The following is a 16,508-nucleotide window of genomic DNA, read 5'->3' as shown; positions in this document are numbered from 1 at the left end:
GGAAATATTTTAAAAATTATAGTTCAGTAAGAAATCCAATAAAAGACTACTTTTATTTCTGTTCCTCTTCCCAGATTAAAACAAGTAGATAATTAGTATTTCATAGTTATCAGTTAAGAAAGAAGCAAGGATATCTGGAAGATACCATCTGTTGAACTTAAGAAGCCAGAATTATTCCTTTTCAAATGGAATTATTTGATGAACCCCAATCATAGGTTAAAATGCTTGAGAGGAATATTTTCTGTCTTTTCTTTTTTTTCCCCAAAGGTTTATTTTTATTTATTTTTAAAATAGGCCGGATGCAGTAGCTCAGGCCTTAATCCCGGCACTTTGGGAGGTTGAGGTAAGCAGATTACTTGAGCCCAGGAGTTCAGGACCAGCCTGGGCAATGTAGGGGAGACCTCATCTCTACAAAAAGCAAAAGAAATTAGTCAGGTGTGATGATACATGCCCGTAGTCCCAGCTATTCAGGAGGCTGAGGTGGGAGGATGGAGGCAGGAGGTCAAGACTGCAGTGAGCTATGATTGTGCCACTGCACTCAAGCCCTGGTGACAGAGTGAGATCCTGTATCAGAAAAAAAGCAAAATAAAACTGACAGATAAAATGATATGTATTTTATCTTCTCTAAAATACAGCATACATACATACATTTTTATTATAGATAGAGAACAAATCTATGAGTCATGACACGAAATGGAAAGAACACAGAATCTGGTGGATGCTCAGTCAATATCTGTTGTTGGAGCAACCTTAATCCAAGTGAAAAAAATGCTGGCTGGTTTGTTTTGATCTATTTTGAATCTTCTTCCTTGATAATTTTATAATAAATAGTACTATTTTATGGCTCATTTGAATATTTTCTATCATTAATTGTGGCTACTGAGATCTCTTTTCCCATTGATTTGATATTTCATGTTTGATTCTCTCAAATTGGGCACTAAATTAACATATAGTCATTTTGTATCTGAGTACAAAAGTTGTGTTTGTGTCAATTGCTGATATATGGGCATATTTGTGTTAGGTCGTCATCTTAAAATGGAGTCCAGTAGAATTGCTTAAAAGGGCTTATGTTAGGCTGTTTAAATAAAATTTGGAACACGATAGATATTGCAGGGAAATGTATCTTACGGAAAATTTGTTTTTATCTGCCTTTTATTGGCAGCAGTTCCTTGAATTGCAGACTTTATGCATAGTCAAAACAGATATGCTAAACTGAGTACATTATAACTTCTATTTTATGTTAAGATGGAAGATTAACCACCAATTAAAGTTATTATATCTTGAGCAAGGTATCGACTCTGATAAAAATTTATCATCCTCTTCAAACATTACTATGGAGCAAATATAAACACCTTAAATGCTAAGATTCAAGAGATCTCACTTTGTTTAAAGCAAGTCAAAGCACACTAATCTGTAAAATTCTAGAACAGTTAAATTGAAAACACCCTCACTCAGATTTAATGAGCAATTCAGGCCTATTACCTGTGCCAATTTAGATTAGGTGAAAAAAATCCAATCCCTTTATTCAGGATGACTGATTTGCACTGATTTGCACATTTACACCGTAAACCACTTTACCTTGAGTGAGAACCACAGTTTACAGAATCACTAGCACTTGTCTGAGAGTTAGATTGGCTTTGAAAGTGGTTGATACTCGCTTTATACTTATAGTAGAAACATATTATTGCTAGTAGTTGAAAGTGAATGTTGGAGCCTTGGATTATTAGAGATGTTACTCGGTAATAATTGGGATCAATAACTTTTGAAAACACATATCCAGTCCATTTTGATTTTCATATTTGAGCTAGGTATTTAATCCTTTAAGTATATATTTATATATAATTTGGAAATAAATATTTAGAGAATGATTTCAGTCTTCTATCTTAGGTTTATCAACTGAAGATAGATTTAGAAAATTCACAATCCTGATTTCTCTTTTGCTATTTTTTTTTTTTTAAGATTCTTTGTGTGAATTTTTAGGAAGCCTTCTGAAGCTAAGGAGTTGTTTATGTCTCTGAAATGATTGTTAGTGATTATAGTAAATTGAATGCTTTCATTCAGGTGTGCAAGTAGAAGGTATCTTGTTGCCTGGATGTGTGCTGCTCTGCAGGTTTCTCACTTTCTTCTACTTCCTCGCAGCCCCTGACCTCCTGCAATGGATTTCTATGTTGTAACTTGTTTTGGTATTTTAGCTAAGGTTCAAACTCTAATAAATATCTGCATAGAAAGAATGGTATATTCATGAAGTACAATTCTAGTTACATTGATATTGTCAAATGAAGATGATCTCTATCCGTTTAACTTGGCCATGAGTGAATGGGAATTGTTTAAATTTCTGTACAAATGTTTGCATTTCATGAGACATGCTTGTGCATTAGAGACAGAGGTTTAGTAAAAGCTTTATGGTGCTGACATCTATGATAAAGGCAGGAGTCAGAAGAGATGGGATTTAATCCCCTTTCATCCCTGACTGTCTTGATGGCCTCAGGCCTCTGAATTAGGTTGACAAGACTATGGTCTCTCTTTACTTCACAGCCAATCATCTTGAAAGAGTCATCTGTACTGCTTGTCTTCACGAATTCACCTCTTTTCTTATACCACACCCCAGTGTAATCTGATTTTCATATTGTACTATAATTACTGTGACTTAGGTGACCAGATCAAGGGGATCCCTAAATGGCGGGACACTTTAATACTGATTATTCCTTTGGTGTTGACTTCCACTTTCCCGCATCTTCCTTGACAGCCTACTCTTTTTTTTTCCTGTTACCTTTTACTATTTCTTTTCGATCTTTGTGAGTTTCTCTTCTGCCCATCCCTTAAATGTTGTTTCCTAGAACTCTGTCCCTAACCATTTTCTATTTTCATCCCAAGTTCTGAAACCCATGACTTTATCAATGGTATTCTGACTGTTCCCAAGTCTACATCTTTATCTTGGAACTTTATTCTAATTAACAGCCACTTGCTGGACATTTCTATCAGTATGCTTAACAGGGGGCCCAAACCAATATATCAAAATCAGACCCCATCACCTCCTTTCTAACCACCCCCATCCCCTTCCTTCTCTCGTCTGGCCAGTCTTGATGAATAACACTTAACCATGTAGACAACCAAGCCATAAACCTGAGAGTCCTTCTTTTTTTTTTTTTTTTTTTTTTTTTTTTTTTTTTTTTGAGACGGAGTCTCGCTTTGTCGCCCAGGCTGGAGTGCAGTGGCGCGATCTCGGCTCACTGCAAGCTCCACCTCCCGGGTTCACGCCATTCTCCTGCCTCAGCCTCCCGAGTAGCTGGGACTACAGGCGCCCACTACCACGCCCGGCTAATTTTTTGTATTTTTAGTAGAGACGGGGTTTCACCGTGTTAGCCAGGATGGTCTCGATCTCCTGACCTCGTGATCCGCCCGCCTCGGCCTCCCAAAGTGCTGGGATTACAGGCGTGAGCCACCGCGCCCGGCCGAGAGTCCTTCTTCAGCTCTTCTGTTTCCCTCAACTCTCACATCCTGGCAGTCACGGAGTCCTGCCAATACAAGTATTCAATGTCTCTTGTTGCATTCTGTTAATCCTTCTGGCATTGCCTTCATCCAGGACCTGCGGTGTGCAGAGCAGTGCTGAGATTCCACCAAGCAGTGCCGCCCCCTCAGCCGGGACTGGTGCTGATGCAGACTCCTATGCTTTGGAACGTCTTGACCCATCATGGCATGCTTTGTTTCCCATTTCATTGCTTTGAAATCTCCTGGCTACCAGCCTCACTGATCTCCAATTTTAATATGTATTGCCTTTGGTGGCTTCAGTCTGACCCAGTTTCAGGCATTCTTTTCTACAGTCTTGACTGGTCTCACTCTGCCGTGATATCTCCACCTCAGCAATATCAGTCCTAGGTGGCTGTGGGTGATAACACTTTCCATGATCTCCCCCTCCACACAGCCTGTCATGAATCCTCACCTGCTTCTGTCCAGGCAACTCTGTTTCCAGGATGCTCCCTCAGCCCCATGCACCCCACTCCATGCTTACAGTCCCTTAGTTGCTCTTCATTATCTTCATGATCAAGTTCAAATTCTTGGTAACATCAGACAGCCTTATACCCAGCCACTCCTTATCCCTACAGCCTTGCTGTAGCCACACAGATCTGCCTGCAGTTCTTGGAATACAACCTGCAATGCCTCCAAGCCTTTGCATATGCTGATTTTTCTGTCCAGAGTGCCTTCCTCTGCTCCTTAATGACTAATTTGTCTTGTCTTTTGATTTGTAGCTTCCGTCTCTCACAGCCTTCTTTGTTCTCCTCTCCCCATTTTTTTTCTTTCCTACTTTATGCACTGTCTTAACAGCTTACATAGACTTGCATGGTATGCTTATTGTGTGCAGTTGATTTTTCCATGTGACCCCCCGGTAGATAATACGTATTCTGAGGTCAGTGCCTTGTTCATCTTTCTGTGGCTGGTGTCTAGCACATGTGGGAGCATGAGGAAGCTCAGTAAATGTTGCATAATAAGGAAGTAGTGAACACAGAATTATAAAGGAATTTAAAACTACTATGTGTTTTTGTTACAGGCAGATACTTCATTTGTTATGATGATAAATCTAGAGTATAGAAGTATGGCTAACTCTCCTGATACAAGGTCATTTGGAGGAAGTTGGGCCAACCAGAATTAAGAAGAGAAATTGTCAATTTTAGGCCAAATAAGTAACTGCAAGTCACTGGGGTGGAAAAAGGAACAATTCAATTATTCTGATGAACTAAAACTAATTTGCAGTGTAATTTTTATAAGGATGCAAAATTAGAAATGAAGAATTAAAGCTATATATACTTGTTGGTTTAGGTAAACCTACTCAGAGGTACTTAATTATTTTCAGTCCCACTTATCAGATACAGACTTTACAAATCATATCATAATTTATATAGGTTAGGAAATAAGCATTAATTATACATATTGTAAATAATGTGCTTTATTCTTTGTAGTCTGAATATTTCTGATTTTCATGAGAATCTGAAATATCTGTATCTAAAAATAACAGAAGTGTAGGAATAAGAACAAAATTACCTGTGATCTGGGAAATCAATGATAATAATCCTACTTTTGTTTTCTGTCTACACTTAGAATATTTTGCTACACCTATTTAAAGTTAAGGTTAAATAACTGTGGTGATTAAAATCAATTCTATGCAAATAGTTAATAGTCAAATGTATATATCAATTGCATAACAGATGAGATTTAATACCCTGAAATGGGAGTTGGAGAATAGAAAGAAGCCAGATATTTCAAACTACAGTTAAGAAAACTTAGCCTATATAAATGTGTGGATAAAATTATTTTTATGTGTTATTAAAAATTGCCAGAGAAAAATATGACTTGTGATATTCTTGTTTCTGTAAAGAGCTTCCATTTGAGCTGATGGGACATAATAAGACATGTGGAGAAGATTAGTGATTAAAAAAATTTGGACATTTGGGTTGTATCGTTGTATTCAATTAGAGGCACTCAGAACATTAGCTCTCGTTTGATTAGTTTTTCAGTCGTCCTTATGATGATTTTTTTATATTTAATCCAGAAAGGTGATGCAAAGAGGGATATTATATAAGTTGTAACAGGGATCCCAGGAGAGTTGGCTAATACCCTTTCATAAGGAAGTGTTATTACATGTGAACCTGCCCTTCGTCTCTACCTCGTTACTTGCTAAGCTTCATAAAGACCCTATGCTACTGGGTCACCTTTCTGGAAATGCTTTCTTTAATTTTCAACAAGATGCTGTGATGACAACAATCTATATCTGTAAAAAGTTGTATAAAAATTCAATATATTTCACATGTGAATGTAGTTCACATTAGCACTAAGCTAATGAAAATTATTTTTATATCACCTTCTTACCAATTTTAATTTTAATTTTGCCTCTGGTGACTGAAGTGACACATAAAGAGTATTGCCTTATAAATGGATTGACTTTTTTTTCTTCTTAGGATATTATTTTATATATTGAATGTCATAAACTCCTTGTTCCCCACATTTTTTGCCAGTACCATGCTGGTTTTAAAGAGCTACTTTTAAAAATTAACACTTTGTTTTAAAGTTCATTCAACATTTTTATTATTATAGGCAGTCTTAGTGATAAATCGTAGTAAAAGAGCTTCTAGTTAATAACTAAGATTTTTATAAAGTATTTAGAACTGGACATTATGATATTAGTTTTCTTCTTATTCATCCTCATAAATTTCAATCAGTTTCAAACACTAAACATATTAAAATATGGATTACGATACCATTTAAGAATAGTTTTTAGTAATTTTGGTGAGAAAGCAAGAATGCTAGGCTTAAATTCTGATTATCTTTAACTACTTGAAAGTATCATTAATTATTGGGTAACTTTTAAAATTTGAGAGTGTTAAATAATTGTAATATTGTTAAACTGAAGTACTGATAAATTGAAACAAGGAAATGCTTTCATTTCAGCTGTCCTAGTTGCAGAAAAGCTAAAAACACACAAAGCATTTATTTCGTGTTTCAGTAGGGGAAGCAGATTCCTATTTATTATGAACAGTACAGTGGTGATATGACTTCCCTACCTCAGCAGCTCTGCTTTCATTTTGTAAGCAATAAAATTCATAAGGGATAAGTGAAAAATAATTGAGGAGCACTTTTATTTTTACTAGAGTGTTTGTTATGGCTTTACCGTGTAATATACACTAAAATGTCTGTTCACGTTCAAAGAAAAAAAGATGAGAGCTGAATTTGGGTGTAGTGTGCATTCAAGCATTGAATTTGATCCTTCACGTAGTAATTGAATGAGAGCAGTATTGTGTATCAAATTTATCCTTGATTTTTAGTTTGTTAGCAAATGGCTTTTACTACAAAGGTTTTTAGGGCAGGGTAAGACTTAAAAAAATAGAATCATTTTCCTCTGGAAGATGTGTGGGTGTCTGGTATTGGTGGTAGTGTTTTGCACCTTGTAGGAGAATGAGATAAGAGAAGTATTTACAGTTAGGGAAAGAAAACAAAATGCAGGAGGCTCAAAGGAGGGTTTTCTGACCACTGTCTTTTTGGCAGGAGGAGCAGAGGGTATCTGAAAGGCATGTTTTTGCCCAGCAGGTATCTGCAGGACTCAGAAAGTGGATCTGTGGTGGCCACTGCAGATGTTCTTTCCAGAAGAACGCTTCCCAACATTTCTTGCACCAGGGACCAGTTTTGTGGAAGGCAGTTTATTCAGGGGCATGGGGGGATGGTTCCAGGATGAAACTGTTCCACCTCAGATCATGAGACATTAGTTAGACTCTCATAAGGAGCGTGCACCCTAGATCCCTTGCATGTGCAGTTCACAATACGGTTTGTGCTCCTATGAGAATCTAATGCTGCTGCTGATCTGATGGGAGGGTGGAGCTCAGGTGGCAATTCTCGCTCACCTGCCGCTCACCTCCTGCTGTACAGCCCGATTCCTAACAGGCCACAGACCACTTCCAGTCCATGGCCCTGGGAGTTGGGGACCCCTGCTCATACACATAATTTCTAGACACATGTTGTATCATTTTCCTATGGCTGTTGTGACAAATCACCGCAAACATGGTGCCTTAAAACAACACAGATTTATTATCTTACAGTTCTGGAGGTCAGAATTCCAAAATGGGCCTTACTGGGTTACAACCAAGCTGTCATCAGGGCTGTGTTCCTTCTGGAGGCTCTAGGCAAGGATTCATATCCATGGTTTTTCCAGTTTCTACAGGCTGCCTGCATTCCTTGGCTTGTGGCCTTTCCATCTTCAAAGCCAGCAAGGGTGGCTCAAGTCTTGTTTGCACTGTATCAGTCCCACTCTGGGCCTCCTTCCTCTTTTTCACTCACAAGGACCCTTGTGATTATATTGAGTTCACATGAATAAGCCAGAATTCTCTTCCCATCTCAAGGTCAGCTGCTTAGCAACCTTAATTCCATCTGCAACCGTAATTCCTCTTTGCCATGTCATGTGACATGCTCACAGTTTCTTACGATCAGGATGTGGACATCTTGGGGGTGGGGGGCATTATTCTACCTACCACCAATAACGTAATTTGTTGATCCCTTTGTAGGTTGTACCTCAGTCTGTCTTCTTTCTCGTCAGTTCCCTTTGTTCTCCTCTCTACCCTCCATCCAAATGCTATACTGCCAAGTGTGGCCAGATTGGGGCAAAACCCTGTAAGAACATGAAGAATTAATGCACTGGGCTAGTGGCTAAGTTGTTGGCTCCTTACATTCTACTTCAATACAGCAAATATGTTTTAGTGCTGGGGATGGAACAGTGAAAAATATGGACAAACTGCCTGATCTCTTGGAGCTTACACTTTGGTGGAAACTGACAGACACAGTAAGTGCAAGGCGGAGAATTAAACCAGGGCACTATGAATGAATGAGTGGCTACTGGAATTGGAACAAGGAGGGTTTCCTGAGATCTGGCTGACGGTGTGAAAATGGGGAAAGAACTTTTTAGGCGGAGACTCTGTGAAGAACAAAGCCATGAGGTAGGAGAGAGTTTTCTGGTGAGGAACAGAATGAAGGTCAGTGGAGCTTGAGTTTAATGTGCAAGGAAAAAGATATGAAATGCAGTTTGAGGAGGAGTTAAGTGCCAGATCACATCTCTGTAAGCCATGGTAAGGAACTTGGATTGTATATGTGATGGAACAATGTTGGAGAGTTTCTAAGCTGTGGAATTAAACACTTTTTAAATAATCTATTAAGAGCACTTGGCTATTGTATGGAGGATGATTATGAGCTAGCAAGAGTGGAAGAAGAGGGACACTAGTTTGTAAGCTGTTTTAACAGCCCATCCAACAGATAATGGTGATGAGACCAAGTTGGGAGTGGAGATAGAAATAAATGAATATATATGAGATACATTTTAAAAGGAGATTGAATTGAGAAGATTGACAATGGAATGGATATAGAAACTGAGGCCAGGAAGGAAATAAAGATAATTCCCAGATTTTGGGATTGAGAAGTGGTGCCATTTCCTGGGTTGGGGAATCTGGGGGATGAGCAGTTTAGGGTGGGGAACCAGAGTTCTGTTTTGACCATGTTAAGGTTGAGGTGCCTATTGGACATCCAAGGTGAAGTGTCAAGTTAGGAAGTTAGATAGATATATATGTTTTGGGATCTATAAAGAGGTCGAGGCTGAAGATACATATTAGAGAATCACTGGCACATTGATGGTACTCAAATAAGATTAATCTAGAAAGTGTGTAGATAGAGAACCTGATCTACAATGCAGCTCTGAGGTGGGCCAATATTTAGAAGTTGAACAGAGGAGGATGGATTGGCCAAGGAGACTTAGGAGAAGCTTCTGGTAAAACCAGGAGGGTGAAGACAGACAGACAGACAGACAGACAGACAGACACACACACACACACACACACACACACACACACACACACACACACACACACACACACACACACACACACACACACACACACACACACACACACACACACCCTGATACTGCTGCATTAAAAGCTGCTAAAAGATCAAGTAAATGAGATAATAAATATTGTTGTAATGATGGTCATTGATAATTTTGACAAGAATAATCTCTCTGGGGTGCTGTTATAGAAGATAGATTAGAAAGAGCTGGGGAAAGTGTGGGGGTGAGGATGAGACCGCGACTCTAGACAGCTAAGCACCAGGTGCTCTGCATTCTGAGATGATGCGCCATCCCATTATTACTTTTCCCAAGAGCTCACTTTTACTACCTAAAGTTACTTTTATATGATACACAGGCATTCTGTTATTATACTTGCTATGTCCAATTAGTTTTAGAGGAAGCAAAATTGCTAAAACTCAAGACGTTTCATGAGCAGTTGAAAATTATACTAATGCTCAGTAAAAGGGGACTCAGAACTCCTGAATGTGTGCAGAACTATTATTGGCACACTAAAAAGTTCACAGGTGGACAGTGTGTGGCAAAAAGGATCACTTACCTGTTGACGTTAGTATGTAGTAACACTAAGTTCCTGTTTTTATGAAAATCCCAAGTGACACTAAAACTGCTTCTGTGTCTCATTGGGGACAAAACACCTCAGCCCTAGGTGTCACTCACCCTTCATGAGTCGTGGTAGAATAGCTGATGTTGTTGTAGCAATAACTAGACAACCATGGCACATAATAATGCTGTCATGGTCTAAATCCACAAATTTACTGTGCAAGTTTAAATTAGTAGTAATAAAGGGAATATGGTAAGGTTTTGAAGTGCTCAAATAATGTTGCCCTTGATAAAAAAGGTAATACTTTTGCAAATTTCTCATGGAATCTATACTTGCAAGCAGGTGTTAAATTTTCAATGTTTTATCTTTGGCTTCGTCCATGAAATGTGTCTTCAGTTGCTTTTTACGATGGCATTTACAGAAGGGAAACATATTCTTATTATATCATTCGGATTCTTTTCCATTGCATTTTGGCCTTGTTGGCAATTCTTTGGCGTCAAATGATTTTAATTTTCTAATTTAAGGCCTAATTTACTTTTGAACATTCACACTGGCCCACGGATCTTGGCCCTGGATGAAGTGTATATGAACACAGATTCTATTACAAATAATACTTGCAGACAATGCCAAAAATTTGGTGTTTATATAATGCTTTGTATTGTTAGTTCAGTTTAAAGAACATGTCAAAACCTGTTAGGAGGCTGACATTGTGCTAGGCACAGGACAAAAATTGTGGTCTATGCCTAAAAGAGCTTGTGGTCTAGCAGGGAAGGGGGCAGAATTGGTAAAAGAAATTGATTAAAGTAAGTGTGATCATGAATAAATGCAGTATGTGGGAGGAAAAAGTAGTGCAGAGGGGCTGAGCACAGTGGCTCATGCCTGTAATCCCAGCACTTTGGGAGGCTGAGGAGGGTGGATCACCTGAGGTTGGAGTTCGAGGCCAGCCTAACCACCATGGAGAAACGCTTGTCTCTACTAAAAATACAAAATTAGCCAGGTGTGGTGGCACATGCCTGTAATCCCAGCTATTTGGGAGGCTGAGGCAGGAGAATGGTGTGAACCTGGGAGGTGGAGCTTGCGGTGAGCAGAGATTGCGCCACTGCACTCCAGCCTGGGCAACACAGTGAGACTCCATCTCAAAAAAAAGAAGTAGCACAGAGGAGGGAGCTGTTGGTTCTGTTTTGTTGTGGGGTTACAGGATAAGATCAGAGGAGATTTTCATGAAACATTGACAGCTGAGTAAGATTTGAGCCATGAGTAAGTCTCCCAATGGGCCACCACCCAGGGACAGGGTAGAAGTGGCAAACTAGACATGGAAGGCATAGGGCGAGACATGAAAAAGCATAGCGGGTCCGTGACCTGCAGGTTCTTTGGTCCTAACTGCACATGGGCTGTGACTGAAATCGCTCCATTTGATGAAAATGATCTAAATCAAGGTGAAATTGAGGGGATGTCAATGGAGTTGAAGAGTCAGGGTATTTAAGGGTGTAGAGTGGCTCATCACATGGTGTTGAATTTACTCAGATGGTGACATACAGGGTTGGTTAGATTTCCTTTAAAATGAAGTAGAAGAAGCATTCAAAGAAGAGGCTGAGGATTCTTTTGAATTAATTGTATCAAAGTCAGGATGCCCATGAGATCATTTTGGAAGAGAGAATTTAATACTGAGCAGGGTGGGTGAGGACACAGGGGCGTAGGGGGTGTATACAGCAGGAGGGGAATCAACGTGTGAGAAAGAGATTAAACCGGGGCTTGTCTTTTGTCTTACATCTAATAAATATTAACTGAGGACTTACTCTTTGCAGTGCACCATGCTTATTCTTGGAAAACAAACTCCTAAGATAGGAAAGGAGCTACAGGGTATGAATGTGGAAGAGTAAACATCGCATGTCTCTGTGATGGTCTCCATGGGATACAAAACCCTCACCAGCAGCCCTTTCATATTTTCCAGAGTGACTATTATGCAGTAGATCTTAGTGCATATTTACCCATCAATCAGATGAATAGTATCTATTCATTAAAAATTCCTATTTTGCATTATTCATTATTGTCCATTAATTAAAGCATGGTACCACAACATGCAGCTATTTATTATGTTTTCAAGTAACATTTAGTGACATGAGAAATGCTCATGATATGGTTTTAAAGTAAGAAATGATTTTAAAAATTATATGTACAATAAGATCCTAGTTTTACGAGTGCATGTGTCTGTGTGTGTGTGTGTGTGTCTGAGAGAGAGAGAGAGAGAGAGAGAGAGAAAGATAGATGGAGTGAGGGAGGGAAGGAAAGAATTGTCAAAATATTAGTGATGGCTGTCTCTGGGTCATGAGATTAAACATTTATTTTTTCATCTTCCAAGTTTTCTAAAATGCATATAAACAATTTATAATCAAAAATACTATTTAAAATAGTTTTCTCTAAAAATTAATATTCTGCCTTTAATTTTATATAACGTTTATGGTAAAAATGAAAATTCTAGTAGGCCTATCACAAAGGCCTTTCTAGCTGTTCTGCCTTTTTTTGATCACTGTTTATTCTTATGAATTCCTTTCTGATCTTCATTTCTTGCTCTGTGCTGTTAATGGCAATGGCTTAAACATTTTGGTTCACTGATAAACACATCCTCCCTCCACACCTGAGGCAACCATTTAAAAAAAGTATTTGTATTCTCTTTGTGTCACTGTGCACAGCGTTGAGCTTTGCTGATTTGTCTCTTTGCTGTTTATATCCTTATGGTTGTCATTTTCCATTCCAGTGCCCTTTCAATTTTATTTTATTTGTTGTTATCGATTGTATTCTTCTTTTCTGGTAAAATGCTTATTCTAAAACACATCTGCAAACCATTCGTAGCTCCTCTTGGATACAGTTAAACATTTCATTGAATGTGAGTATTAAGACTGTATTCCTTTTATATCTATAGGCCTCCCTTTGTAGTCTCTTAGTAAGCAAGTGCAACATTTGGACACAAAATGTCATCCAAAAAGTCATGTGCATAGGTCATAACTGTAGTCTACTGAGTTTAGCATCTGACTATGATGGTTGTTTTTCAAGGTAATTTCAGAAGGTAGAAATGAATGTCAAACATACCTATTTTTCTTCACTCTTTCCTTCCCTTCCTGTTTCCTTCCTTCCTTCTTTCCTTCATTCCTTCCTCACTGGGCTGTATATTTTCAGCTTCCATAATACTCTGCTATCGCCCTTCCTCATCATTCACCTTATTGGAAGTATGTTTATCTCTGTCTCCTCATTGGACTGGAAGCAACTCGAGAGAACAGTCCACATTTCATTCATATCTTAGGCTGTCTCCTGGGTTCACATCCTGCCTTGCATATAATATGGTCCTCAACAAGTGTAAAAATATATTTTACATTTAATTAAGAGTGACTTCATAGCTTTAGCAATACGAAAGATTATTATATAAAATAGGTTAAATAATTATGCTCTGGGAAACAAGCTTCCATTAGAGAAATAAAGGGGGTTTTAAGGCAAAAGATAAAAGTATATTTTCTAGACTGTAGGGGTAATCAAATATTGTAATAGATTACCAGAGAAGGAGGTAAAATCTCCATCCCTGGAGAGCCTTAAAAATTGGACAGAGAAAACATCTGTGAGAATGGCCAAAGCACTAAACCTGTCTTGAGGCAAGTAGATAGACAGAATGACAAATGGTTCTGCAATTCTTTGATTACTTGGCCTGAAGAAGAGAAGGCTGAGGGGAGACATTAAAACTACTTCAAATATGAAAAACAGCTATTATTGCTTTCCAGAGGAAAGCAAGTTGAAGGAGCTTAACCTGAAGTCAGAGATTGAGTTTACATTTTATAGTTAAGGATTTAAAGTCATAGGTTGTGAAAATCTTGTGGAGATCTGCAGAATAAATGATATTGATTTTTTGGTGAGATATGGAAAGTCAACTCTATGATTCGGCTGCAGTAAAAACATTTTTTATAATACTCTGAATAGAGAGAATTATTCCAATACATTATATTGAATGCATAGCATTCTCTTGGGAAAGGTACATTTCTAAAAGTAGTATTTTAAAGCAGCAAGCATTTTCACTGTTTTGTGAATAGGAGGGGAGAACTGGGATGATAGTTGTGAATTTCTTCTCATCTCAATGCCTGTACAAAGGGCTACGTTAGTAAATCAGTAGCCAAAGGGTGAACAGGAGCTTCGACAGAGCTTTACCCTGCTGGGTCAGCCTTGTTTTGACCACTGAATGTTTTCTCAATGAAAATGTGGAACAACTGGGGGTGGTGTGGTGGTCGGAGGAGGGGGGTGCACAAAAATACTATCAACTAAAAAGGGAATCCAAATGTCTATTAAAAATAAGCATTTGATTGTAATTCCAGCATTCAGCCACACGATGTCACAATTGGATTTTGATTTTCACTGCGTGTTTGTCTCAATAGATGAAGGCATTTTCAAAGCTGGAGCAGAGAGGTCTGAAACACGGGGGGCAGCAGAAGTTCAAGAAGATGAAGATACTCAGGTTGAGGTTCCAGTCGATCAGGTAATCTCCATGCCTTAAAAAAATGTGTAAGACAATTATAGTGTTTTTTTTCAAGTTTTGTGTTATCTCCTACATATTGTTCCTATACCTGTATGAATTAAACCCTGTAAGGTACTATGTGGCTGATCAACCTTAAAAACATAACAAAACACACATTCTTTCTTCTAGTATTCCTGTGAAGAATAGCCATTTAGACCAAGTCTTTTTAAATACAGAAAATGGTATTTCCTTAATAAAGAGCATTGAAGAGCAAGATGGGATGGGATTAGGTATGAGATAAAGAGTGATAAAGTTTGATATAAAAAAGAGTATTGGTTTGGGATTTTCATCTGGAATAAAAGTACTTACCCACTTAGAAAAGCATTTTTAAAAAAGTATACTTTAAGTTCTGGCATACGTGTGCAGAACGTGCAGGTTTGTTACAGAGGTGCCATGGTGGTTTGCTGCACTCATCAACCCATCATTTACATTAGGCATTTCTCCTAATGCTGTCCCTCCCCTAGCCCCCCAAACCCTGACAGGCCCCAGTGTATGATGTTCACCTCTGTGTGTCCATGTGTTTTCATTGTTCAGCTCCCACTTATGAGTGAGAATGTGCAGTGTTTGGTTTTCTGTTCCTGTGTTAGTTTGCTGAGAATGATGGTTTCCAGGTTCATTCATGTCCCTGCAAAAGACACGAACTCATCCTTTTTTATGGCTGCATAGTATTCCGTGGTGTATATGTTCCATATTTTCTTTATCCAGTCTATCATTGATGGGCATTTGGGTTGGTTCCAAGTCTTTGCTATTGTGAATAGCGCTGCAGTACACATAAGTGTGCATGTGTCTTTATAGTAGATTGGTTTACTATCCTTCAGGTATATACCCAGTAATGAGATTGCTGGGTCAAATGGTATTTCTGGTTCTAGATCCTTGAGGTATCGCCACATTGTCTTCCACAATGTTGAACTAATTTACACTCCCACCGACAGTGTAAAAGTGTTGCTATTTCTCCACATCCTCTCCAGCATCTGTTGCCTCCTGACTTATTCATGATTGCCATTCTAAGTGGCATGAGATGGTATCGCATTGTAGTTTTGATTTACATTTTTCTAATGACCAGTGATGATGAGCGTTTTTTCTTATGTTTGTTGGCTGCATAAATGTCTTCTTTTGAGAAGTGTCCACTCATATCCTTTGCCCACTTTTTGATGGGTTTGTTTGTTTTTTTCTTGTAAATTTCTTTAAGTTCCTTGTAGATTCTGAATATTAGCCCTGTCAGATGGATAGATTGCAAAAATCTTCTCCCATTCTGTAGGTTGCCTGTTCCCTCTGATGATAGTTTCTTTTGCTGTGCAGAAGCTCTTCAGTTTAATTAGATCCCATTTGTCAATTTCGGCTTTTGTTGCCATTGCTTTTGGTGTTTTATTCATATGAAGTCTTTTCCCATGCCTATGTCCTGAATGGTATTGCCTAGGTTTTCTTCTAGGGTTTTTATGGTTTAAGTCTTACATTTAAGTCTTTACTCCATCTTAAGTTAATTTTTCTATAAGATGTAAAAAAGGGGTCCAGTTCCAGTTTTCTGCATGTGGCTAGCCAGTTTTCCCAACACCATTTATTACATAGGGAATCCTTTCCCCATTGCTTGTTTTTGTCAGGTTTGTCAAAGATCAGATGGTTGTAGATGTGCGATGTTATTTCTGAGAACTCTGTTCTGCTCAGTTGGTCTATATATCTGTTTTGGTACCAGTATCATGCTGTTTTGGTTACTGTAGCCTTGTAGTATAGTTTGAAGTCAGGTAGCATGATGCCTCCAGCTTTGTTCTTTTTGCTTAGAATTGTCTTGGCTATATGGGCTCTTTTTTGGTCCCACATGAACTTTAAAGTAGTTTTTTCCAATTTTGTGAAGAAAGTCAATGGTAGCTTGATGGGGATAGCATTGAATCTATACCTTACTTTGGGCAGTATGGCCATTTTCACAGTATCGATTCTTCCTATCCACAAAAATGGAATGTTTTTCCATTTCTTTGTGTCCTCTCTTATTTGCTTGGGCAGTGGTTTGTCCTTCCCCTTGAAGAGGGCCT

General features: G+C 38.5%; 1 protein-coding gene across 2 annotated transcripts in view; it reads left to right on the top strand.

Annotated features, from left to right (window-relative positions):
* Positions 1-16,508, top strand: part of DCDC2 (doublecortin domain containing 2) — a 181,546-nt gene that overhangs the window by 135,977 nt on the left and 29,061 nt on the right. For both annotated transcript variants that reach the window (XM_055390582.1, XM_019028781.3), the window contains one exon: positions 14,345-14,445. In XM_055390582.1, the coding sequence (XP_055246557.1) occupies positions 14,345-14,445 (101 nt within the window). The remainder of the gene's footprint in view (positions 1-14,344; positions 14,446-16,508) is intronic.

This window comes from Gorilla gorilla, chromosome 5 (genome assembly GCF_029281585.2).
Source record: "Gorilla gorilla gorilla isolate KB3781 chromosome 5, NHGRI_mGorGor1-v2.1_pri, whole genome shotgun sequence".
In the NCBI taxonomy this organism is placed as follows: domain Eukaryota; kingdom Metazoa; phylum Chordata; class Mammalia; order Primates; family Hominidae; genus Gorilla; species Gorilla gorilla.
Note: the sequence above shows the minus strand (reverse complement) of the source record. Positions and strands in the feature narration are given on the sequence as shown.